The sequence below is a fragment of the Prosopis cineraria genome, unplaced genomic scaffold, assembly GCF_029017545.1.
Source record: "Prosopis cineraria cultivar Desert tree isolate PC_DT_omini unplaced genomic scaffold, ASM2901754v1 PC6, whole genome shotgun sequence".
NCBI lineage: Eukaryota > Viridiplantae > Streptophyta > Magnoliopsida > Fabales > Fabaceae > Prosopis > Prosopis cineraria.
The window spans coordinates 2,794,206-2,818,502 of record NW_026555337.1 but is presented as its reverse complement, the minus strand read 5'-3'; the positions used below and the strand labels follow the sequence as shown (position 1 = coordinate 2,818,502).

General features: G+C 34.2%; 1 protein-coding gene and 2 pseudogenes across 7 annotated transcripts; all 3 read left to right on the top strand.

The window, feature by feature from the left end:
• Positions 1 to 1,940: 1,940 nt before the first annotated feature.
• Positions 1,941 to 5,852, top strand: LOC129312847 (uncharacterized; annotated as a pseudogene).
• A 4,002-nt stretch (positions 5,853 to 9,854) lies between these two features.
• LOC129313208 (uncharacterized) lies at positions 9,855 to 14,744 on the top strand (annotated as a pseudogene).
• Positions 14,745 to 17,223: 2,479 nt separating this feature from the next.
• Positions 17,224 to 24,297, top strand: LOC129312780 (UDP-xylose transporter 1-like). 7 transcript variants are annotated; one of them, XM_054955494.1, is made up of 10 exons: positions 17,224 to 17,286; positions 17,514 to 17,641; positions 18,188 to 18,372; positions 18,477 to 18,544; positions 18,651 to 18,783; positions 19,076 to 19,237; positions 19,330 to 19,602; positions 19,693 to 21,054; positions 21,954 to 22,071; positions 23,197 to 24,297. In XM_054955494.1, exons 2-8 carry the CDS (start codon positions 17,530 to 17,532, stop codon positions 19,780 to 19,782), a joined length of 1,023 nt encoding a protein of 340 aa, XP_054811469.1. In that variant the 5' UTR covers positions 17,224 to 17,286; positions 17,514 to 17,529; the 3' UTR covers positions 19,783 to 21,054; positions 21,954 to 22,071; positions 23,197 to 24,297. The 7 variants fall into 7 exon arrangements, with proteins under 7 accessions (XP_054811469.1, XP_054811468.1, XP_054811466.1 ...); XM_054955493.1 differs by having other exon boundaries at positions 21,925 to 22,071; XM_054955491.1 differs by having other exon boundaries at positions 19,693 to 22,071; positions 23,197 to 23,349; positions 23,863 to 24,297.

The window sequence follows — 24,297 nt, the reverse complement described above, 5'->3', positions numbered from 1 at the left end:
ATTTAATAAGTTTTTACATCTACACCTAACAAGGATAAAAGAATTATTTTTAAAAAAATTTTCATAATATTTAATAAGAATAGAGAATTAAAAATGAATATAGAAATAATAAAATGCTCTATAAATAAGACTAAAATTAATTTCTATCTTATAAATAGGATCAGAGAAGTATTTCATAATCCCTTAGTCCTAAATTATAAGATACTTTTAAATAAAATCACATATACCACTACAATTTATAACTTTACTTTTGCAAAACAAAAAATATAAACTATTTATACTACATTTGTAAAAAAATATTAAAGAGAGAGAATATATAAAATAATATATTAAAACTATATTAATAAAATTTTATTTTTATCAAATACTTTATTTTATAATATCAAATTTTTTTAAAAGTGTCTTATAAATTGAAATGGATTCTTTATTTTAATCATATAAAATAAAGTTAACTAACTTTATCATTTTTTAAAAATGATAGTTAATATTTTTAAATTTATAAAAATTATTTAAATTTTTAATTTTGCATTTCATAAATTAATGACCACAATAAAATTTCTCCAAGAATTACAATTTAGTGCAAATAAAATTTTTTTTTAATCACAGCTCAACAATCAAAACTTAAATTCCGAACTCCGAATAAAAAGAGTTTTTTTTTTTTGGGTTATATATAATCAGCCTATTGCTCAATCTAACTGATTGAAATTTTCTTCCACGAGCTGCAAATCTGCAATGGCAACTCACCAGAAAAAGATGGAGAAAAAAGGGAAAAAAATGAAAATGGAGCAGTTGCGCCGTTTCCCACTATTTGAGTTCTACCTTTTTTATGCCTAAGCGACCAATATTCATTTGAATTCTCTGCTGTGAAAGCCAACCCAGCCGGATTTTTCTTGGCGTCTAACTCGCCTAATTATATTCGGCGATCACCCATTAACTCAGTTCGTTGCAGCTCTCATTACGTAATCTTATCAGCAAACAAAGTCAAACCCCTTTATATGCGTGTGTGTGTATTATATCATAATATATCTGTTCAAATTATTTTCTCATGCACACTCCATTTCCCTTTGTCCCTGGCTTAAGCTTATGGTTTGAATCAGAGGCCTGTTTTAGGCTGAAGGTTCTGAGCTTGTTTAGTTGAAGAAGAAACGGGTTCTGTTCCTCACACTCCACGCGTTGTCTTCGTCATCAAGCCATACAGTAATGTATTACCTCCATCTCCCACGTGTTATTTCTCTTGTTCCCTGCTGCTTCCATTTTTCTTTCTCTCATCTTTTCCTGCTTCTTGACGTCTCTCAATCAAAGCAAGCTCTTAACCTCGGGAATTGAATGTGAGTTTTCACAAGTGGCCCTAAGTTACAGAACAAAAATATTTTGGCAAATACAAACCATGCATGTGAATATTTTGCATTACGGTGTGTGTTCAAAAACAAATAGTTGTAGAGGGACAAAAATTACACCGTCTTCTTCATTTGTACCACTTATTTTAATATACAATAAAAATATTTTCATTCAAGGAACGCAGGGTTAGCCCTTTTCTGCGGCAATAAAAGCGGCTTTGGGATGGTTTCTTAAGGGTGAGAGAAAATATACAAAAGAACGAACATACATTACACCCACCATCCCGTATTCATATTTCGTATAAGCGTCAAGCCCATGTGACCTTTTTATGCATTTCCCAATGTGTACTTCTTCTTCACCTTGTCATCACCTTTCCCACTATTATATATGAGACCATTAAGTCCCTCGCTTCTTCAAACTTCAAACTTCACTCTAGAATCCATCACCAACTTTCATATCCCCCCATTTGATTATCTATATTTGGTATCTTTTTCTGCACAGTTTTATAAGTTGCATGTTTGGTCTGGGAATTCATAGGACTAACTTTGTATTATCTGTTGTTCTTCAGGTGGGACGACGTTGAATCCGCCGAGATTTGCAAAATGGGGTTTGATCGGAATTCGACCTCGAGAAGTAGGGATTACTTGGAAGAATGATCAGTGAGTACGTTGGAGGAAAGGCCAAAATGAAGGCTCAACGAAGTGGGTCTGCCAAGCTTGTGACTGCTCTCACATGTCTTCAGTTTTTCTTTGCGGTTTATGCCACGTTCTTACTGTACTATATGAGCCCCGCTATAGATTTACGATCCAGACCCGATTTCACTTGGGCTACTCGAATCGCAAATCAGTGGAGGAATATGATGATCACGCCCCACGTATTGGGTCGATACAGAGAAGCTACTTCTCTCATCAGAGAGGATCTTCACGTGCAGCCCATTACTCCATCTCAAGTATGCGAGTACGAGAAAATAGATTTCATGCAGAAGAAGTCTAATGATGTTCATATGATTAAGTTGAAGACGGAGCTTTACAGTGAGGTTTTAGAGTTTCAGAGCAAAACCATTGGCTCTGAGTCTCTTTCTGAGCTAATGGCGATGAGATCCAAATGGGATTTGAAAGGTCCAAACAGACCAAAATCACAGTTATTCTGAACCATTTCAAGAGAAAGACGCTCTGTTCTCAGATTGATTCTTTGCTTCAGCAGACCCTTCCATTCCACCACGTTTGGGTGCTCTCATTTGGGAGCCCAAATGAGTTATCACTGAAGAGAATTGTAGATAGCTACAATGATTCAAGAATTAGCTTCATGAGCTCGAGTTACGATTTCAAGTACTACGGAAGGTTCCAGATGGCTCTTCAGACTGAGGCTGATCTCGTGTATATAGTTGATGATGACGTGATTCCTGAAGGAAGATGCTGCAGATATTGGCACATGTGGCTGGGACAGAGAAGTACAAGAACTCTGTTTTGGGAAGTATAGGAAGGATATTGCCTTTCAGGCAGAAGGATTTTACATTCCCAAGTTACAGAAAATTCAGGTCTAAGGAAGCAGGACTCTATTTGCCTGATCCAGCTTATAATATTACAGCTGATAAAATTGTGCAGGTTGATTTCTTATCCAGCTCGTGGTTCTTATCTGCTGAGCTTGTCAAAACTCTGTTCATTGAGACACCCTTTACCTTCGCAACCGGGGAAGATTTGCATCTTAGGTACGTTATGGCTTGAGTTTTGATTGAAAATTCAAATAATTTGATTATATTTTTATGTTCGTGAAAAATCTTTTGACCAATTTCTGAAGAATTGAATAGATTTACTTGGTTGGTAGATAGCTATATATAGCACAGTTTGGCTTTGGCAGTTTATTAAACACTGAGCATAAAAGTCAAACAAGCATCAATTGACTATCCCAATGAGTTTACAACTGCAATTAAGAATCAACTATTTCTTAGGTACACCAGCACTGATGAGTCGTACAAATCACAGTAGACCCATTAGTGGATGACTTTGAAACGGTATTTTCTATTTTGTTACAAAGAATTTATATGATGTCTTGATTGTAATTTGGTTACTGCAAATATTGGATTTATGTTGATAATTGGACGAAACTAACCTGATAATTTCATTGAATTCACTCACTTTTACAATCTAACCTCTGCTTAATTCTCACTATAGCTATCAACTTCAGAAGTATAAAAATGCGGGCTCATTTGTTCTTCCGGTTGACCCAAATGACAAAGACTTGGGGGATAGTGAGCACAGACTTGCTTATGTCTCAGAAACCACTGTAATCTTCAAGGATATTGTTGAAGTTCGAGATGATCAATGGTGGAAAGCACTTTCCACTGGTTATGTGACCCAATGGGCTGCAATGTACCCTCAGAAAATTGATGCACTCTTTTTATGCCCACTCAGTTGACGAAGTCAAAGCACTTGCACCGCTTCTTCAGAAGTTTAGATCCACAGTTGGTAAAAAACCTACATTGTTGTGCCAGGAAGCAATTTTTGTTCTTGTGAAGATGCTGCATCTGCTCTAAACTGGCCTAAGTTGGTTTGCAAGGAAAGAAGGTTTAAGATTTTTGACTTGGCAATAGGAGCAATTTCTTGGTGTAATCAAACTCAGAGGTGCCAGTTATACAACATTGTATTCTAGCATGAAGGGTTTGATTAAAAGTGACCCAATGGGCTGCAATGTACCCTCAGAAAATGATGCACTCTTTTATGCCCACTCAGTTGACGAAGTCAAAGCACTTGCACCGCTTCTTCAGAAGTTTAGATCCACAGTTGGTAAAAAAGCCTACATTGTTGTGCCAGGAAGCAATTTTTGTTCTTGTGAAGATGCTGCATCTGCTCTAAACTGGCCTAAGTTGGTTTGCAAGGAAAGAAGGTTTAAGATTTTTGACTTGGCAATAGGAGCACTTTCTGGTGTATCAAACTCAGAGGTGCCAGTTATACAAGCATTGTATTCTAGCATGAGGGTTTGATTAAAATTCATAATCCCAGTGTTGTTATCACTGTGTCAGACATTGACCCTAATGTGAAGAAGGCTTTGAAGTTGGCTTCAGAAGCTGGTTCCAATGCTACCTTTTAGTTTCTTTTACCAAGAGCTACCATTTCAAAGTTCTCTGGATGGCTGATCTGCGTAAAACAACATTGCCAAGTAGAATTCCTACTTATTAACCTCAACTTTTTAAGTTCTATAATTCTCCACAGTGTTAGAGATTCTAAGACCTGTGATTTTGAATTTCTTTCACTTCACAGCTGAAGTTTTTTTATTTCTTGAAACTGTTATCTATCATAATTGAATCGTACAGATTGGAACAAAATGGCGGATTTCTTCAACATTATTACTCAAAACAGAGTTCAGTCACTAACAAGGCTTCTGAAATCTCTCTCCAATGCTTACTATGTTGGAGATGAAGTTCCTATAACATTCAACATGGACAGTAAAAGTAGATGAAGAAACTATAAGACTTGTGAGCTCATTCGAGTGGCCTCATGGACCAAAAACCTGAGAAGGAGAATCATCCAAGGAGGGCTCATTAGAGCAGTGAGTGAGAGCTGGTACCCTTCTTCAGATGATGACTTGGTCTCCTTCTCGAGGATGATATCGAAGTTTCTCCTTACTATTACCTATGGATCAAATATGCACTCTTAGCTTACCACTATGATCCCCAGGTCTCTCTCCCTGAGCTCTCCTCAATCTCCCTTTACACCCCAAGACTTATTGAAGTTGTCAAAGAAAGACCTAAGTGGAATGCCACAGAGTTCTTCAAACCAATCCATCCAAACATTCCGTACTTACACCAGTTACCATGCAGTTGGGGTGCAGTTTTTCTCCCTAAGCACTGGAGAGAGTTTTACGTGTAATATAACATGAGGTTTACTGAGAATGCCAAGGAAAACACAGTTAAATCCCAAGGTCGAGAACTAATGGGTGGCAAGCTTCATGGAAAAAGTTCCTCATTGACATGATGTATCTCAGAGGGTATGTCATCGTTTATCCAAATTTCCCAAACCAAGCTAGCTTCTCAACCAACCATATGGAACCTGGAGCACATATCCGTGGCAAAGGATAATGTGGTTAGGCATGACAAGCATGACTTTGAAGTTCCATTGTTGAATGAAACTTTAGAACTTCGCTGCCGGGAATGAAGTTGCCTCCAGCTTCAAAGTTGCCATCTTTGAACCTCTGTTAATCAACCTGTTTTTCTCTAAAGGGGCTTGAAGGCTGCTGGGGCTAAGTTGGGTCAGGATGTGCTAAGATGCGACAATGTCACCGAGATAGTTTCTGTGGATCATGATACAGGTCTACCACAAAGCTGCGTCAAGTTCTAAGATCACTCTTAACTGTTATGATTGGTTTTATTCTTTGTTTTCCTCCTCCTTGACGAAAGAGTTGATTTCTGAATCTGTTATTGTTTTTAGATTAGAGGGAATACTTGTGGATAGCAAGGAGGTATAGTTCATTGATTATCCGTAAGGTAATCAATAAAAAAGATCATTCTTGGAACATAACTGTAATTAATTTATGTTGAATCTTTTGTAAGCCAAACGGCTATTTTTATTCATTCATTATGTGCAAGGATAAAGCTCTTTTCTTTCTCTTCAATTCTCCAATATGAAACAATTAATTGAATCATTTCATTTAGCCCGCTCTCCCAATCTTACGCACGTTTTTCTGTCTTTATTAATGAGTAGACAAAGCCAACTGCCAACATGTTTTTTGGCTTCCTCGGCAGAATCAAGGTTTGTGTTTTTTAAGTTACATGTTTATCCAACTCCTCTAACTTTTCAACAGAATGCGCAAAATTTATTAGAAGTACACAAAGAGTTAACAGCTAATAGTTTGAAAATATAATCAAAACTTAAAAGAATATTTGAGCATTTTTAGCACGGGAAAAATAAAAGGCAAAAATTTTAAAATATTATTGCAAGATCAGGGAATTGATTTAAAAATAATTTTAGATAGGAAATATTATAATACCCTTACCTTACTTTTTAATTAACCAATAGCCATTTGTTAATTAACAAATACTAATTCACATTAACAAAAAACTCATTTACTAATTGATAAATTCAAGAATCCGAAAGAGCTGATTGTAAGAAAGTATAATAGTGAATCATGTTTCAATAAATAATCATTTATTAATTACCGAGTACTTGCTTGCATTTTACAAGAAGTCATAAGTTAATTGATAAGTTAAGAATTTAAAAGAGAATGATTGTAAGAAGGGACAAATGTAGATCATGTTTTAACAAGCAATCATTTGTCAATCAATAAATACATATTCATATTTAATAATAAGTATATACTAATTGACAAGTACAAGAATATGAAAAAAAATTGGTTGTAAAAATGGACAAATTTAGATCATATTCTAACAAGCAGTATTCATCTATTAATAAGTACCAATTTTTCATTTAATAAAAAATCATTCATAAGTTTACAAGTTTTAAAAAGAAAAAAAAGTGAGGGTATTATAATATTTTTTTATCAAATTATTTTAAATCAGTTCTTTAATCTTGTCAGAGTAGCATTCTAAATGCCTAAAATTATTTACTTTTCAATAATTTTAGGCAATTCAGAGTAGCATTCTTTTGGCTAAATATTTCATTTTAAATTTTATTTCAAAAAAATGAACGTATTTCAAAAGGCAAAGAGATTAACTATTGCATGTCCTAAAAAAGTTAGGAAAAATATCATTCAATAACCTTTGAAGATATTTAATATCAATCAAGGAAAATTGTGGAAATATCACCGCTCAGGGAATTGATTTAAAAAAATTTGAATAGAAAGGGATTATAACATCACTGCCTTACTTTTTTAATTAACGGCCAATCGTTCACTAATTAATAAGTACCTATTTATATTTAACAAGATGTCATTTGTTAATTAACAAATTTAAAAAATTGAAAGAGTTTGGTTGTAAGAAAGGAATAGATCATGTTTAATTAAGTAATTATTTGTTAATTACTAAATATAGCTCTCATTTTATAAAAAGTCATTCGTAATTAACAAGTTTAAAAATATAAAAAAAACTTAGTTGTGGGAAAAGGAACAAGTGTGGATCATGTTTCAATGAATAGCCATTTATTCATTAACAAATACCTATTCGCATTTAACAGGAAGCTGTTTAGTAATTGATAAATTCAAAAAATATGAAATAATTGGTTATAAGAGGTAACAAGTTCAAATCATATTTCAACAAACAACCATTCATTAATTAACAAATACCAATTTACATTTAATAATAAATCATTCATAAGTTTATAAGTTTTAAAAGGATAAAAAAAATAGAGATATTTATATATTTTTATTTAAAATTATTTTTAAATCAATACAATAATATTTAAATTTTTTTTGTTCTTATTTGATATTTTTTTGTCTAATTGGTCTTCCAATATATTTTCTCAAATGGATACCATATATATGGCAATTACTAGTAGTAATCAACGAACTATAGGCTACTAGAACACATTTTTCTCCCTCATCGATAAAATGTCGTTTTGTGCCCCATGAAAATCTTAATGGCGTCGCAGAACTTTCCGGACCATACGATGGCATAGCTTTACAATCCAACGGTATTAAGCTCACTACACGTGTCCACAAATGAAACACACGGCACATGCCGATAGGCTGCCACGAAGGTAAAGCAACGAGAAATGTATGCATGAAAATTAAAAAGCGAAGGCTTTCGATCATATCAATTTTAATTCCCTAAAAGCTGGCTTTTCAGTTTCGTAACATTTTTGCTCCCTGAACGGTTACTGTCTCTGCAATTCGATCGACAAGAGCCTTGTGTTAAACCTTATTGTTTCTCCAATCAATTCTGTATGTTCCCGCTTGTCCAATCGTTACAATGATCTTCGATCGTGCATTCGAAGAACTTTTCACTCACCATTCAGTTTATTGTAAGAGCTGTTTATCCATATTGTCTGCGTTCATTGCAATCACTGTTGAAATGTGATTATCATTTTGCTAGGGATATAGATGGATATCAACAGGTCAAGGATGTAATGTGGTTGTCAATTTGGACAGTATTCCTCTTCGACTGTTGTTTCGCTTCGTTGTTTCGTGGTTTTGGAATAATTTCTCACTTGTATGGGTAGTGGCATGCCATACTTAAGCTGAAACTGAGCTTTCTGGTAAAAACTGAAATATTGGAAATTAATATATTGTTATTTCTGCCGCCATATGATGATAACTCATGTTCTTACAAAGTCTAGATACGAATCGCCTGCGAGGTGACTGCACTTGTGTTGGAAATTCAGAGGGGGGAAAAACTAGGTTGCTGTTAATTTTGAAAAACACGCGATCGTTTATATATATGGTTTTACTCGAGCAGTAATCGGTCTCAATGTTGTGTAACTTATGCTGATATATTGCAATACTTTCCTTGTACAAATCCTTTCTCTTCCAATGCAAGCCTACGAGCGCACATGTCACACACTTCAACGTACCAGCTCACTGGTAACAATAGTTTTTATGAGATGCTCATTTGATCTGCATGCGTGCCTGCCTTCACTTTGGCATTATACCAGATAGATACACAAATGTAGGTGCAAGATCAAGCAAACGCATACTCTGCCTACTATTTAACTTGCATGTTATTCATTTTCACAGTTATGGTGGTTAAAGGATGACGCATTTGAATCAGAATTTGCTTAAGGATATCAATTTTCACCCGGTTATAGATCTGTTGATTTAATTGTGAAAGATCCTAGCTGGAGGGGGACAATGCAGCGAAGGTATGAATTAATTGTGTTTGCCAGCTTACGATATAGATTCACTTCAGTCTTTCATATTTTGCCAGTCTGTGTCTCAATCAATCCAAGATGCTAAGACATGACGATTTTTATTTCTACATGAAAATATTTGGTGTCATTTAGTTGGAGTCGAAAGGTTTTCGTCTGAGTAGAAGTAAGACGGAATATTTATATTGTAAATTTGGTAAAGGACTATTCGAAAATAATTTGGAAGTGAAATTGGGAGATCAAATTATACCTCAAGTGGAAAAGTTTAGATATTTGGGAGCCATTATTCAAATGATGGCGAAATCAGTGGAGATATTCACATAGAATTCAAGCTGGGTGGTTTAATTGGAGAAAAGCTAAAGGAGTTATTTGTGACCGTAAGGGCCTAATAAACTTAAAGGAAAGTTTTATCGTACTGCTATCAGACCGGCAATGTTATATAGTAGTGAATGCTGGGCTCTAACGGGACAGCAGAGCATAAAGTTGGAGTAGCAGAGATGAGAATGTTACGATGGATGTGCGGACATACACGTAAAGATAAAATTTGAAATGAGCACATACGTGAAAAGTGAGGGTGGCACCTATTGAGGAAAAAATGGTAGAAAATCGGTTGAGATGGTTTGGGCATGTACAAAGAAGACCAAGGGAGGCACCAGTGAGAAGAGTGGAACATATAACTTTGAGTCCGATTAAGAGAGGTGGAGGAAGGCCTAAGAGAACACTGGCTCGCTGTTTTTTCTGCAGTGGCGCTTAAAAAATCAAATGATAACATCAAGGTTTTCATCACAGCAATTATGGGAATTGTTTTGGGTATTTTCTTGGTTCAATGCCATCCTCAAATATCGCCAAGGTAATTCTGTCACATGATATGTTGCCAGAATAGCATCAGACATATATTTTTCATTTATGTTCTTTTTCATATTTTTTTATTTTGCAGATTCACTTACCTTCAAGCTTTGGACATTCTTTGATGTGCCAATAGCTGAGGTAGATAAATTTTTAGCTGATATAAACAGTTCTCAAGCTGGTGCAGACCAATCTTCTGGAACCGAGAGTCTTGAATACCTAGGATCAATGAAATTACCTAAGGTAATTTTTTTAAAATTTTAGTTACAAGGTGATTCCATTTTTGCTATCTACATCAATGTACTTGTAAGCACTTGTGTATTTTCTGCTGTTTTGGGTCAATAATCGTTTCCCAAAGGAAAAACTCTTTGGCTTTCAAAACAGAATTTTAGGTGAAACTGTTCATTAGAGAGGTTATTTGAGCGTCTACTGGCTATTGTTTTAATTACATCTGACTATATTCAACATTAAACTCTTTAAGTTTAATTATGTTAAAAAAAGAACATTTAACTAATTTTACACCAATTTGACATCTCCTACAATTTACATTAATTTCTTTCGTTTCTATCTTTCTAAAGTAACGAAACTACTTCCTTTTAAACATAATTACAAATAACTACTAAATAATTCCAATTTCCCTGCAATGTCATTCATGGTTTAGATAGTGACTTTTAAGGATTTTTTTTTTTTTTTACAAAAAGTTATCATGATTTTGTGGTGTATGAGTTCAATCGATTCATGTTTAATCTAGCAACAATATTTTTATTTTTTTAATAATGTTTTTTAAGCTTGCCTAATGATCTGGTATTTCAAAAGGAAAGTGAATGTATATTGTTGGGAAAAGGAAATGCCCGCATAATCTAGAGGACACCCATCAAATAAAATATTTGACAATGTTCAAGCTGCATTGAATGGTTGGCAATAGACAACCTTATGTTTCATTTAGCTTATAAGATCATGTAGTGCTACTTGCTTAGATTTTCTGCAATGCTGCTTATCAAGAAATTAAACAAGGTACAAGAACCTAGACAACAACTTTTACATTTGGAGACCAGAAGTGTTGTTACCTAGTTTAAGATTTAAAACTTTAGTAAGTGTATTCTCCTTCAAAGTAATTTTCTAGTCTGACTCAATTCCACTTGCTTTTCAGATATGCTATTTCCAAGCGAGCCCTTGAATCTGAATCACTACCTCTTATTTTCATTTAACTTGTCACATATAATTCTTCTTGCCTTAGATTTTTGGCTATCCATTTTTTCTTGCAAAATTTAAAATAACTAAAAGTCACCCTCAGTATAGGAAAATTGATTATTTTGTACTCATATTTCGGGAAAAAGTATCAATACATGCACAGTAATTCAGCAGTAGCCATCTGTTTTAATTACACACATATTTGATTATCAAGTCTGACGCAAAATTGCTAGTTTCCAGATATATGTTCCAACAAATCCTCATGGAGCAGAATCAATACCACCGGGAATTGTTGTGTCTGAATCTGATTTTCATTTGCGAAGGCTATGGGTGAACCAAGTGAGGTATGATATCTTTAAGATATTCATATGCTACAACTTATTTGAGGCTTCTAACCACTAATTCTCAGAGTCCATAAACATAACTCAGGATGGATCAGAATTGATTCGTATCCTTCATTTTTACTATGTTTTGTTGGCTCTAGCTCTGTGCCAAGCGTTGTCACATCACCAAGAGATGTGTACATATCTCAGATATGCCTTCAAGCAATGCTTTTGCATGCATTTATTTCCTAAACATCGATATTATGAGCCTAACAATAAGACCTTGATTTCCATAGGATCTGCCAAAAAAGCCAAAGTATTTAGTAACATTCACTGTTGGCTATGACCAGAGATATAACATTGATGCGTCAGTCAAAAAGGTTATTTGAGTGAACTTTTTATATGCGTATATTTGTTTACCTATTCTTCCTCTCATATTGCCTTCGCATACTGACTCTCTTTTAATTTTGTAGTTTTCTGATGATTTTGCAATTTTGCTCTTTCATTATGACAATCGGATTAATGAATGGGATGAATTTGAGTGGTCAAGAAAGCAATCCAGTTAATGCAAGGAAACAAACAAAATGGTACGTTGTTACCATCCTTCTGTTCTTTGTTCCTCCCATTTTTCACTGGTTCTTTGTTGGAGATTCACATTGTTTATGAATTTTCTCCTTCTAGCTTTTTTATTTGAAAAAAAATATTCTGCAGTGGGTGATCAAATGTTTGTGTTTAAATTCAACTCAATGAGTTCATGAATTAGCTTATTATATTATCATGTGGAATGGTTATTTTGTGCTATCCCTGAATTTTTTTACGTTGTGCGTTGACGGTATCCAGGTGGTATGCCAAGAGTTTTTGCATCCTGATATTGTATCAGCTTATGAATATATTTTTATATGGGATGAGGATCTTGGAGTGCAACACTTCAATGGAGACAAGTATGCATATATGTTTGCATCCTATCTTTTCTTCTCAAGTCTCTTCTTTGTATGCAACTTTTGGTTGATCAACTGTTTTTTTATTATCAGATTTATGGAGTTGGTCAAGAACATGATTGGAGATATCTCCGCTCTTCAAATAGTGATTCAACATGGGAAATGACAAAGAGGAGAGGTGATAGATCAGTTCACAAGTAATTTTTGTTCATCCTCCCTTTCTAACTCCGGCCATAGCCTTAGGGTCAATCTTATTATGTTTTCACATGTATTCTCGTGACATTTCATGTATGTATTGGTGGATAGGTTTACGGAAGAGAAACCAGGCTGGTGTAGTGATCCACACTTGCCTCCTTGTGCTGCGTAGATTATCTCTTCCTCGTTGATATGCAACAATATTCTTTACTGGCACTTTTATCTATTCATTCTATTTTACTTCTATTGTTTCTGGTGTTTTTTTCAGCTTTGTGAAATTATGGCTCCAGTCTTTTCTCGTGAAGCATGGCGATGTGTGTGGCATATGATTCAGGTTTTTTTAAAAAAAAAAATTTCGTATCACATGTGTTGGTCGTTTTAACAAAACTAAATGAATGCATAATTTGTCACTTCATGATATGAACAAACTTTTCAGTATCTTGACAAACTTCCCAACATATGCTTGTAGAATGACTTAGTGCATGGATGGGGACTGGATTTTGCTCTCAGAAGATGTGTAGAGGTCAGTAGATTCTGCTTTCTATTTCTTTAAAGAGATTCTTTCATTTTTGCGTTTATGGATATGGATCATTTCTTTTGTCTCTCCTGAAACTTTTGGCTTTAACAGAAATCTTATCCATAGTTGAAACAAGAAAAATATCCTCTTTATTTTAACCTAATACCTTTCTGTTTCATTTTGACAGCCAGCACATGAAAAAATCGGTGTGGTTGATTCACAATGGATTGTTCATCAAGGGGTTCCTTCTCTCAGGAGCCAGGTTAGTCGTAGCTAATTATAGGAGATAGTTGGGCTTGAGACCGCATATTTCTGGAGAGTGCTTTTCCACTTTACTTGTGCTTGAGATAAGCTTACCTGAGGAGGAATTCAAACTGCTTAAGTTCTATATTTGTACTGCCTAGAATGCTCGATTCATGTGTCTGGATGAGTGTGATTAACAAATGAAAATTAAATAGGATTCAGGTAATCAGATGCTTCATGGTCGCCTACTGTGCCTATTATACAAGCATCTCTTTCTCTTCTATTTAGCAATGCCACCTAAGTCTATTTCCCCCCCTGAAAACTCAGTCAATTGTTTGCTTCTGTCGCTTCTGTTGCGAGTGAAATTATTTTAAATGAATCACAATGTTACATGAGTTGTATTATATAATTTTCAGGGAGATGCTGATGATCACAGAAAACAACAAGGGGATGCCGTAAGTGTATTTCACGTAGAATAATTTTACTTATGCTCTTATACGCATGACAACGAAGGTGGCTTAGCTTCATGTATACGTTATCTACTGTAATACACTTTTAACATTCTGCGGGGTTGGAGCTTATCAAACTTATTGCTCACGTGCACATATAGGGATTTGGTTGAGTCTGATGCCAATTTTTCATTCTTATCACTCCCTTTGGCCGTAGCATTTTCCAAAGGTTTGAAATCTCCTTCATCACCGAAGAAAAGCGAAACAAATGCTAAAGTCATTCGAAATCTCCTTCGACTTTGAAGACCAAAAATACTCCCTCAGCTATAACAGTTTAGGATTTAAATCTCTATGTTCACTTTTTCCGTGTTTTTTTAATAATGAATGCCATGTCAAAGTCGCTCGTATTTTACTTTTTTTTCCGATGAATTGGTGTATACTGCATCAGTGCATCTGCACCAAAGGCATTAGGAGAAAATAGGCACAACGTTTAGGTTTGCAGTATGATAGTTGAGTACGATATTTTCCGATTTACAAAATTGAGGAAAGTGTTTATAATTTATAAATGACTTGACAATGAAGGAAGTATTTGCGTTTATTCCATTGATAAAAAACCTAGTTCTACAGTACAAGTATTATAAATTTTTTGGTCTCGAACCTTTCAGGTCAGAGAAAGATGCAGAAACGAGTGGGCTCTGTTCCAGACTCGCCTCACTGATGCTGATAAGTTGTTTTTGGAACGAATGACAATAAGGGGTTAATATTGGCGTCCCCTACGGTTATACCCCCCTCCAAACATGGCTTGCCAATCAGTAGAATCGTTGTTTCCTTTCCTAGCATGTAGTCATTCACTTCTTTTTTGTCCAAGTTCTTCATTCTTTTACATATATGCCTTGTCGGATAGCTATGCAAAGGAAAGGAGACAAAAGAAAATCATGCCTTACCCTACATATGACCTCTTCTCTTAATTTTTTTTAAGCATAATTATTCAGTATTCATTATTACTAAATTATATTTGAGTATTGTTAGGTTAACTCTTCTAATTAAGCAACAACATTATTTAAGGGGTATCAAATCTTTTTCAATTAGCCCAACTGTTGTGGGTACATTCTTTGCAATATGATATAACTGTCTAACGTGTGATAATCAACACAAACGATTATTACAGGAATTGATTAATTTTTTATTCAACTACATTGGGCCTCATTTATTTCATGAAATTGAAATTCTAAAGAGTATGTCGTATTTTTCATGACTTATTGATAATATGGTATATTATAGTTTACAATTATATATGGTTTAGTTTTTTAAAACATATCAAAACATTTTACAGGAGGATTATTATTTTTTCTTGTTTTAGTTTTATAAATTTTTTATTGCATGTGCTTCAGTCATTTACGTTCCTTTGAGGTTTTCATTTTACAGGAGGATTACATTTTTTTCTAGTTTTTGTCTCTCACCAGGGTCGTTAACAAAACATTTGTAATATATTCGTTTTATTATGATGTTTGCTTATTGCTATTATAAGAAAAACTTTGTAAGCTATCAAAAAAAAAAAAAACAGAGAGAGAGAGCATAACTTAGATCCATATACTTTGCTCTCATTTTGTTATTGGTTTCTGTAATTTTTTTTAATGTTTTGGTCCTTATATTTTGATTTTTATTGTTTTAAGTTTCTCTAAAATCTTTATATTTTATTCATAGAAGAACCTAAAGCAATAAAAAACAAAGAGTATAGGAATCAAAAATACTGAAAAAAAATATAAGGATCAAAACAAAATATAGAGAATTAAAATTTTATTTTTTAAAAAAAATTGGATTCGCAAGCGTGGATCATCTCATTTAATGATATTTCAAGGAGTGAGAGAGGGAAGAGGATCGGGGGCAGGAATGTTATTTTGCAGAGGGACTTAAGTCTATGAATGAGCCATGAAGGTTGAAATGGAGCAAGGTCTTGAATTGGGAGATAACTTGCGCACACAGAAATGTTGGGTTCCTGCTTCTCAGTCACGAGCCTGTTTACTTTTTTTTTTTTTTTTACAAAAAAATTTAGATTAGTTAGTTCTAAGTCAGGATATATCTCTACATTCAGAATGTTTATAAGAATATTTATAAATTATCTAACAATAAGGTTTTCAGTCTTCACATTAATGTCTGAATTTGGTCCTGCAATCTCGTGAATTATAGAACAAATTCTTATCAATTAAAACAATTTTTGGTGGTAATTTATTTAGTATTTACTATTCAAACACGTGTTTGGTAATTTAAATTAGTTAAAGTGTCACAAACACATGCCCTGCTTCTCTTTGATTTAAACCATACAGCTGGTCCCGCTTTGCTCAATTTACTTTCTTCTCTTTTCTAATAAAAATATTAAATTTTTAAATTAATTATGAGCACGGTTTGTTCAGTGTCAAGTCATCTGCACGAAGTCATTATATTTATAAGATCAACAGTAAAACTTGCCTACTTTTTAAAGGTTGAGGTGCAAAAATTTCCCCAAAAATGAAGCCAAGAGTTATAATATTTTAAATTAACAGTAATTAGGTATCTATTAACTTTACAAAAAGTTAATATTTTTTCATTAACGGTCAACATTGGGTTATTTTAACAAATGGTGAAAATTATCCTCTTTTATAAAATTAAATTAATAGATATACATGCATGATTGTTAACTAAAAAAATACTAGAAGTGCCTAAAAAGAATTTCTAAGTATTTTAATCCTTTTTTATATAATTAGTATCCAATTAAGTAAGATTCCAGCATTGTCAAACTTAATTAGGAGGTAAAAACAAATTCACAATTTAATTTTGGCAATTGATCAATTAACCTTTATAGCCTGTACCTATATTAATAGTTCACTACGTTTCAAAATAAAGAATTTGGCAGTTCAGCTGAAAAAAAAAAAATCATTTACTTTTATACGTCCATGAATACGATATTTTATTGAAAATTATATGTTACTTGTCATTTATAATTTAATTATAAAACTTAATAAAAAAATTTCAGAAACTTAAATTTTAATATATATATATATATATATATTCATAAACACCTCGATGAAAGTAACACTGCTTATGCACTCAAAAAAAAAAAGTAAGACTGCCTATTTCCACTTTCCAGAGCAGTTTATCAAGATTTCTACTAAAACTAAATTACCTAAGATATTTTTACGCAGATGTTGAACAAATTATCTTCGAACACGCATATACAAAAATCAAAAATAATATAAAAAAATTCGAATGAGGAAAATAAGGTCACGTGACGGGTGACCGCCGGACGGTTTTTATTTTGGTTGTGGATTGCTTCAAGTGGCCGATAACTGCCTGTGGAGGTTGAGTTATACTTCGACTCCAAGACTCCCGCCAAACTAGACGGCATTAGGCACCAACCAAATCCCAACGAAAATAAAATGGCCGCAAAAGCTCCGTTCCCTTGCCCAACCCAACGCTTTCTTCTCCTTCTCTCCCTCCGTCAAACGCTTTCCAGAGGTATGTGAAAAGCTCATTTCTAAAGTCCTGCTCTCATCGGCAGTGGCGGAGGGAGGAAGACTAACAGGGGCCGCAACCCCCTATTTTTTTAAAAATTACATTACATAGGTGTTACATAATTTCAACTCCCCTAAAATTTATGAAAACCTGTCTCTGTCCTTACTCTTCAGTGTGTAAAATGATGTTGATAAATTATTTGATTTAATATATACATAAATGAATTTCAGCAGAGATACGGGAGAGATGTCGAGCTTCCAACTGGGGGTTGCTGGTGCACTGTTTCTCTCAGTGGCCTCCTCTGTGTCTATAGTCATCTGCAACAAAGCATTGATGAGCAATCTAGGCTTCCCTTTTGGTAATCTTCATTTATCACTTCCTCATAATCCATGTTTGTCTTTATCCATGAGTTTGTTTCGCTTCGCAATGTTGATTTGCATCATCGAAAGTGTGTTGGATTTCATTATTGATGGTAATTCTTAGCCCTGAGCATCTACCAATCAGTTTCTGTAGAACAGTCCACTATATGTCTTTCCTTGCATTGCACGAAACTTAATAATTTCTTTATTATGTATATATTTATGATTTTGATTTCTAAGTATCTAATAATTAGTTTGCGACTCACGGTAAAACAGCCTATCTTGTCTTACACATGCTTATATATTTACATGATAGGTTAGGAAAAGATGTAGTAATACAAGATTGAACTAAAAAGGTTCTCCAAAATTAATATCTAGTACTTGACTCCATCATATGTGTGGTGTCTGACATTTGTATGCACCAGAGTTTTAAAATGGTGAGGCGTTATGTTTTGTGGGATTGTTTCTCGAAGGCTCATCAATAAGATTCATGAGTCCTCCTAGGTGGTCTTAACCATTGTTGTTTCCTGTTTGGTTGTGGACAGCCACAACACTAACTAGCTGGCATCTGATGGTTACATTTTGCACACTTCATGTTGCCCAACGCCTCAGTTTCTTTGAGGCCAAGTCCATTGACATGAAGACGGTCACTCTTTTTGGCATTCTGAATGGCGTTTCCATTGGCCTTCTCAACTTGAGCCTCGGTTTCAATTCTGTTGGATTCTATCAGGTTTCTTCTCTCTACTCTCTTTCATTGTAAAATTTCCCTTCGTCACTCACAAAAATATGTTCTTTAATTTTGATTTTTACCATTTGGGAGTGTTGCTTTCGTAGATGACCAAACTTGCAATCATACCCTTTACTGTGTTGCTAGAAACTGTTTTCCTCAAGAAGCAGTTCAGGTAAATTAACACCCAGCGAAATTTACCCCTCAATTTGCATCTGATATTCAATGTTAACAATTTTCATGTTGTTCAGTGACAAATCCTTTTGTACTACTTGTTGCAGCCAGAAAATAAAGTTTTCTCTATTCCTCTTACTCGTTGGAGTTGGCATTGCCTCTGTCACAGATCTCCAGCTCAATTTTGTGGGCACCGTTCTTTCCCTTTTAGCCATCATAACCACATGTGTCAGCCAAATTGTATCCTTTACAACACTTATAAGTTACAACAAATTCCTACACACAAACACACACACGATTGAAGTGTTTGTGCAAGGATTCAATGAAAATTTATCATATTAATCGATGTTTGGGTGGAGAAGTCTACTGACGCATCAGAGTGTAGTAAGTTTTGACAGGGCTTTTCCTTCCTTTTGTAGTTCGTTTTTTTTTTTTTTTTTTGCTGTTATAAAGCCTGATTGCTAAGGTTCAGTTTACTTACAGCAGAGGAGTTTGTTGTCTTGCTTTTTTCTTAACCTTGGACATAATTCAGCTGACAAATACGATACAGAAGAAGCTTAATGTCTCCTCAACACAACTTCTCTACCATTCTGCTCCATTCCAAGCAGCAGTTCTTTTTGTTTCAGGCCCTCTAGTGGATCAGTTCCTCACCAAGCAAAACGTCTTTTCCCATAAATATTCTCCCATAGTCTTGGTACTACCTATTGTTGATCCTCCATATGTGTTATATTTCATGCATAATGCATATGATTGATACTGATTTATGGCAAAATTTGGACTTTGTAGGCATTCATTGTTCTGTCATGCTTGATAGCTGTTTCTGTAAACTTCAGCACCTTTCTAGTGATTGGCAAAACATCTCCTGTAACTTATCAAGTACTTGGCCACCTCAAGACTTGCCTTGTTCTTGCATTTGGCTACACATTGCTCCATGACCCCTTCACTGAGAGGAATATTATTGGTATAATGATTGCCATTTTGGGAATGGGCTTTTACTCTCATTTCTGCACTCAGGAAAACAAAAGGAAACAGCAGGTTGATCTCTCCTTGGCCTCTCAGGTAAGTAATTCGTCGTCTTGAATCTTTCTTTGCTTATTCCTGCTCGGGATTAGTTTCATTTGCTGGCCCTTGATTCTTGATTCTTCACAGGTTAAGGATAAGGATAGCTCACCACTTTTGACGCATGAAGACAAGGAAAGTCTTGAGGCTAAGAAATTGAGCAAGGACTCTATTGTTTAAGGGGAAAAGGCTCTGGCTTGATCTAAGATTATCTCGTATTCCAAGGTTCTTTCAATCTTGAGGGCACTTTAATTAGTGTAAATCAATTTTTTTCCTGTTTATTTTGTTGTTGTAACAGCAAGTCAGTGCCTTATTCTTTTTCTGCTCATTTTATGATGCAGAAAACATAGTTTTACTGAAATTGAATTTATTCTGCGTTAATGAAAAGGGTAGGCGTAAACACCCCCTGCTCCATTTCGTTTAAAAAAAAAAAAATGTTGAGCCTGCAGTTAGAAGAGCTTGAGCATTGCATTATAGAGGGGGGAAATTTGAGGTGTACCCAACCCACTGAAATTTGGAGAAAAAGATAGATCAAACAAATAATAAAGTGGCGTGTTAATATATCAAGCGCGCTTTTTTCCTAATTAACAGACTCACTTCTAGCATGCCTACATGTTTCTCTATCTTTACCTTGTACACACTTTGTGAAGTAGCAAGACTATTGAAAGACCCTGTTGCATGCTTAACTCATTGTCTGACATGTTAATGAGATCCAATCCAAGTGAGGCTCCATGAATCCAACCCAATCTCCGAGACGTCCAAAATTTCATTTCAGATGCTGCAGATTTGAGTGTGGACTGATTTATTTAATTGAAGGGAGAAGTGGGAAGCCAGCCAAGAAAAACACCAGCAGAAAGATGATTACATTCATTCAAATATAGCAGAGCAAAATGAGTTAGTGAAGTGCTATTATTGTGTCCGTGACGTCGAAGCTTGAATTAAAGTCTTTAAAAAGAGAAGATAAGATAGATTGGTGCTGACTCTTGAAGGAAAAAGTAGCTGCAATATATATATATATATATAATTTGGAGAGCTATTATTGTGATGAAGCCTTTTGGTCTGAGGTCTGCTTTGAGCAATGCGTGCTCATACTGTTCTGCCTCTGACGCTCACCCCCTTCCAAAAATAATTATAATTTGTATTAAATATTTCTAAAGTAAAACTTTCCAACATGAATTTACCGTACAATATATTCCTTCATATCAATAATACAAGCAGGCGTGTCAACTTCTGCCTGTCACCATTTTCAAATTGAATCATTGTATTCTCTCAGTTAATGCAACAGCAGATATGCATGTGTCATTCACCAGGGAAAATCTAGCGTTGCTCTTTATTGAAAAGATTATTTGTTTTAAGAAACTCATATTCATGCTCTTTTGGGACATTAATTTTTTGAAGGATACACTTGATGGTGGTGATGGCAAGGGTGAAGGACGGAGTTAATCGATTGGGGTAAGTATTAATATTTGATTTTTATGTGTCTAATATCTATGAGAAAGATTCTTTGATTGACATTAACATGTGAAAAACAAAACTGGCTTTAAAACGGTCATAAGCGAGCGGGGAAGCTAGCTAGGAGTTAATTAAGTTTAAGGGACACAATGTTTAGTATTGATAATAGCGGTGTTAATTTTTATATTCATATACTTCTAGGAAACTAGCCTATATATATATATATATAGAACAGAAAAAAAATGTTTCCAGAGTCAAATAAAAAAAAAAATTGGTTGAATGAAGTGATCCTTCCTGCTTGAGTATTTATTCTATCTTGTAAACGTTTTCTGCTGCCGCATCTCTTGCTCCCAGCATATGTGTATAAATTGATATAAATTGATATTTTTTATAGCATCAATTACGTAAGGTTTGAAAACTGAGGCGCTGCAGAAAAGTCATCCATGGTCTTAAATCTCTTTCTCTCGTATATGTGTGCATATTCAAACCAGGAACGCAGCAAAAAGAATTTTCTAAAACCCTCACTTGATTTAAAATATAAAGTATTGGATATATTTTAAATTTTTTTTATCATAACCTTAATTTGCTAGATTTCATTCAAATAATTAATAAGAATTTTTTGAATAAATTAAATATTATATTAATTTTATTTAAGAATACGATTGGAAAATATAAAAATTTTTATAAAATATTAATAATTGAATTAATGTGAGGCCAAAGTTTCTTTTGAAGTACGTAATTTTTGTTGTTGTGAGTGTATGAGAACGCCGGATTCGAACTCGTGGCTTGACTTGCGAAAACAAAGCACTTTCACCGACAAGCCACAAAACTCTTTAAATTAGTGTTTTGTTGGCTTATGTGGAATTCCAGATATACTAATGCAGACCAATTTGAGAAAGAAAAAAACGCAGGAAATAAGAAGCAGGAATAAGGGAAAGTGGTGTTGGGTGAAGGAAAATGGATGTGTTGGAGCAGTTTGGTTGTTTGTTGGTGACCAACAAGAAGAAGAAGAAAGAGGTACTCTCTTCTCTTTAACCTTAATTATGAGGTACAGATAGCTAGTTCCATATTTATTGTTAAATGAAACTCATTAATTTTCTTATACTTGTAAAAAATGTCCTCGATTTTGCCTTTCATTACAATATATGTTTAATAATAACAACTTGATGAAAAACAATTCATTACTATGCAATCAAATAAGACTTTAAAACTTTATTTTATAATTAAGATTGTAATGAGTAATATAAAAGAAATTACGAATGTGTATGGGTGGGGCTGTCACCAAATGATGAGGTGATTCAGGGAAATATGAATTGAGAAAGAAATTCCTAAATCAAGATGCACCACATTATTTATAATTTATTTGATTAGAATGATCTAAATTATTTAAATAAAATTTTATGTGACGTTATTTTAATTTATTTTATTTCTATAATAGAGTGCATATTTAATTTTTTATTTTTTTCTTTTTACTATCATTAATGTCAAAATTAATTTATATTTAATATTATTTGAATGTCGTATTTTTATTTGATTAACTACAAATAATATAATACACCTGATTTATTTAAGAATTTCCTCAAATTATAATATTTTGTACCTCCAATTTACAATCGCAATGTTTTTGTCATCTAACGCGATCTTCATTCTTCTTTCAAAAATGCCGATGTCATGTCCCCTTCTACTTACCTACCCAACATCTAACTCATCACGTTCTAGCTGCAAAACGCCCCGCCCAAAAAAAAGATATTTTTTTCATTTTGGTTCAACAATTTATTAACTAAAACTTTAGTCGAAAGTTAAATGCTTTTTTATTTTATAAGTTAAACACTTGGCATGTTGTGATGAAATTTATAATTTTTACTAACCACTGTATATTGCACAATAATTTTATTGTCATGTATGATTTTATATTTTTAAAATTTCTATATTTACCTTTATGTATTAACTTAAAGGTAGAGGTGTAAATTTAATCATGAATTATTTTTTAAGAGTGTTGGGTAACCTATACTATCAAGTGGTGCAAAATAATTCACTAGCTAATTAAAACAGAGTATCTAGCACCTATCATTAAGTTTGAGCAAATGACATTGATTTCTTCCTCTCTCTAGCCATCGCTCCGACATATTCCTATTATTGCAGATTCTAGGAGGCTTGCACACTAATTCCGAAACAATGCCATAGAATTTGTTGTGAGCTAAGTTCAAGAACCAAATATTATCCAACCAAGTAAAAGATTTTGGAATTGGACCCGTCAATCCGTGGAGGCCTTTTTCAAGAACCCACTCTCGTAAGGTAAGCGCTCACAAAAAACTTCCATCAAGGTGTTTAATGCACTTTTGATGCTTCTTGGGATCGGTCTAACAAACTTGTTGTCAGTGAATGTGAGGTATCTCACGTGTGTGTGGGTGTGAAATTCCATGGAAGGTTTATGTTGAATTGGTTGTTGCTGATGAAGATGACATCAAGATCCATGGTGAAGAGCTTTGGAGGGACGAGTCCAATAAGAGTATTGAACCTAAGATTTAAAAAAAAGTAGCTTATTATTAGAAAAAAAAAACTTCCATTGGGAAGTAATCCTGAAGCTTGTTGTTGCTCAAGTCAATCTTGAAGAAATATTTGTATTCCATGATTTTTATGGGGACTTCTCTAAGAAATTATCGGAGTTGACATGGAAGAATGTTAATTCTAGAATGGAGCCCAACATTCATGAAAGACGCAAGCTTAACCTTGAAGATCAGAGAAACCAGCTTGGTTGAAATATAATTATTTGGATTTAGAAACTGATCGCATTTGACACCGTTGTAGGTACAAGGACTTGCGTCCTTCTTCCAGGTGTTGGTAAAGCAATTGGGGTCATCAACGGTAGTGGCAAAATTCAAATGCACGCAACGAGCTTTCACAAGCATAGGGGACAGGTAATCAACAGGGAGGATAGTCGTTAGAAAGAGAAGGAACTCCTTTGACGCCGATGATGATCTCCAGCGTATTACTTTCCTGGAAGCAATGCCTGGGTGTGAAGAGGAAGAGATTGATGAAAGGAGTAGAGATAGAAGATCTAGAGATATGAAGAAATCAAGGTCATTTGCTCAAGCTTAACGATAGGCGCTAGATGCTGTTTTAATTAATTGATGATTTATTTTGTATCACTTGATAGTATAGGCTCCCCAATGTTCCTTAAAAAATAGTTCATGATTAAATTTATACATTCATCCTTAACTTAATAATAAATATTTTGTAAAA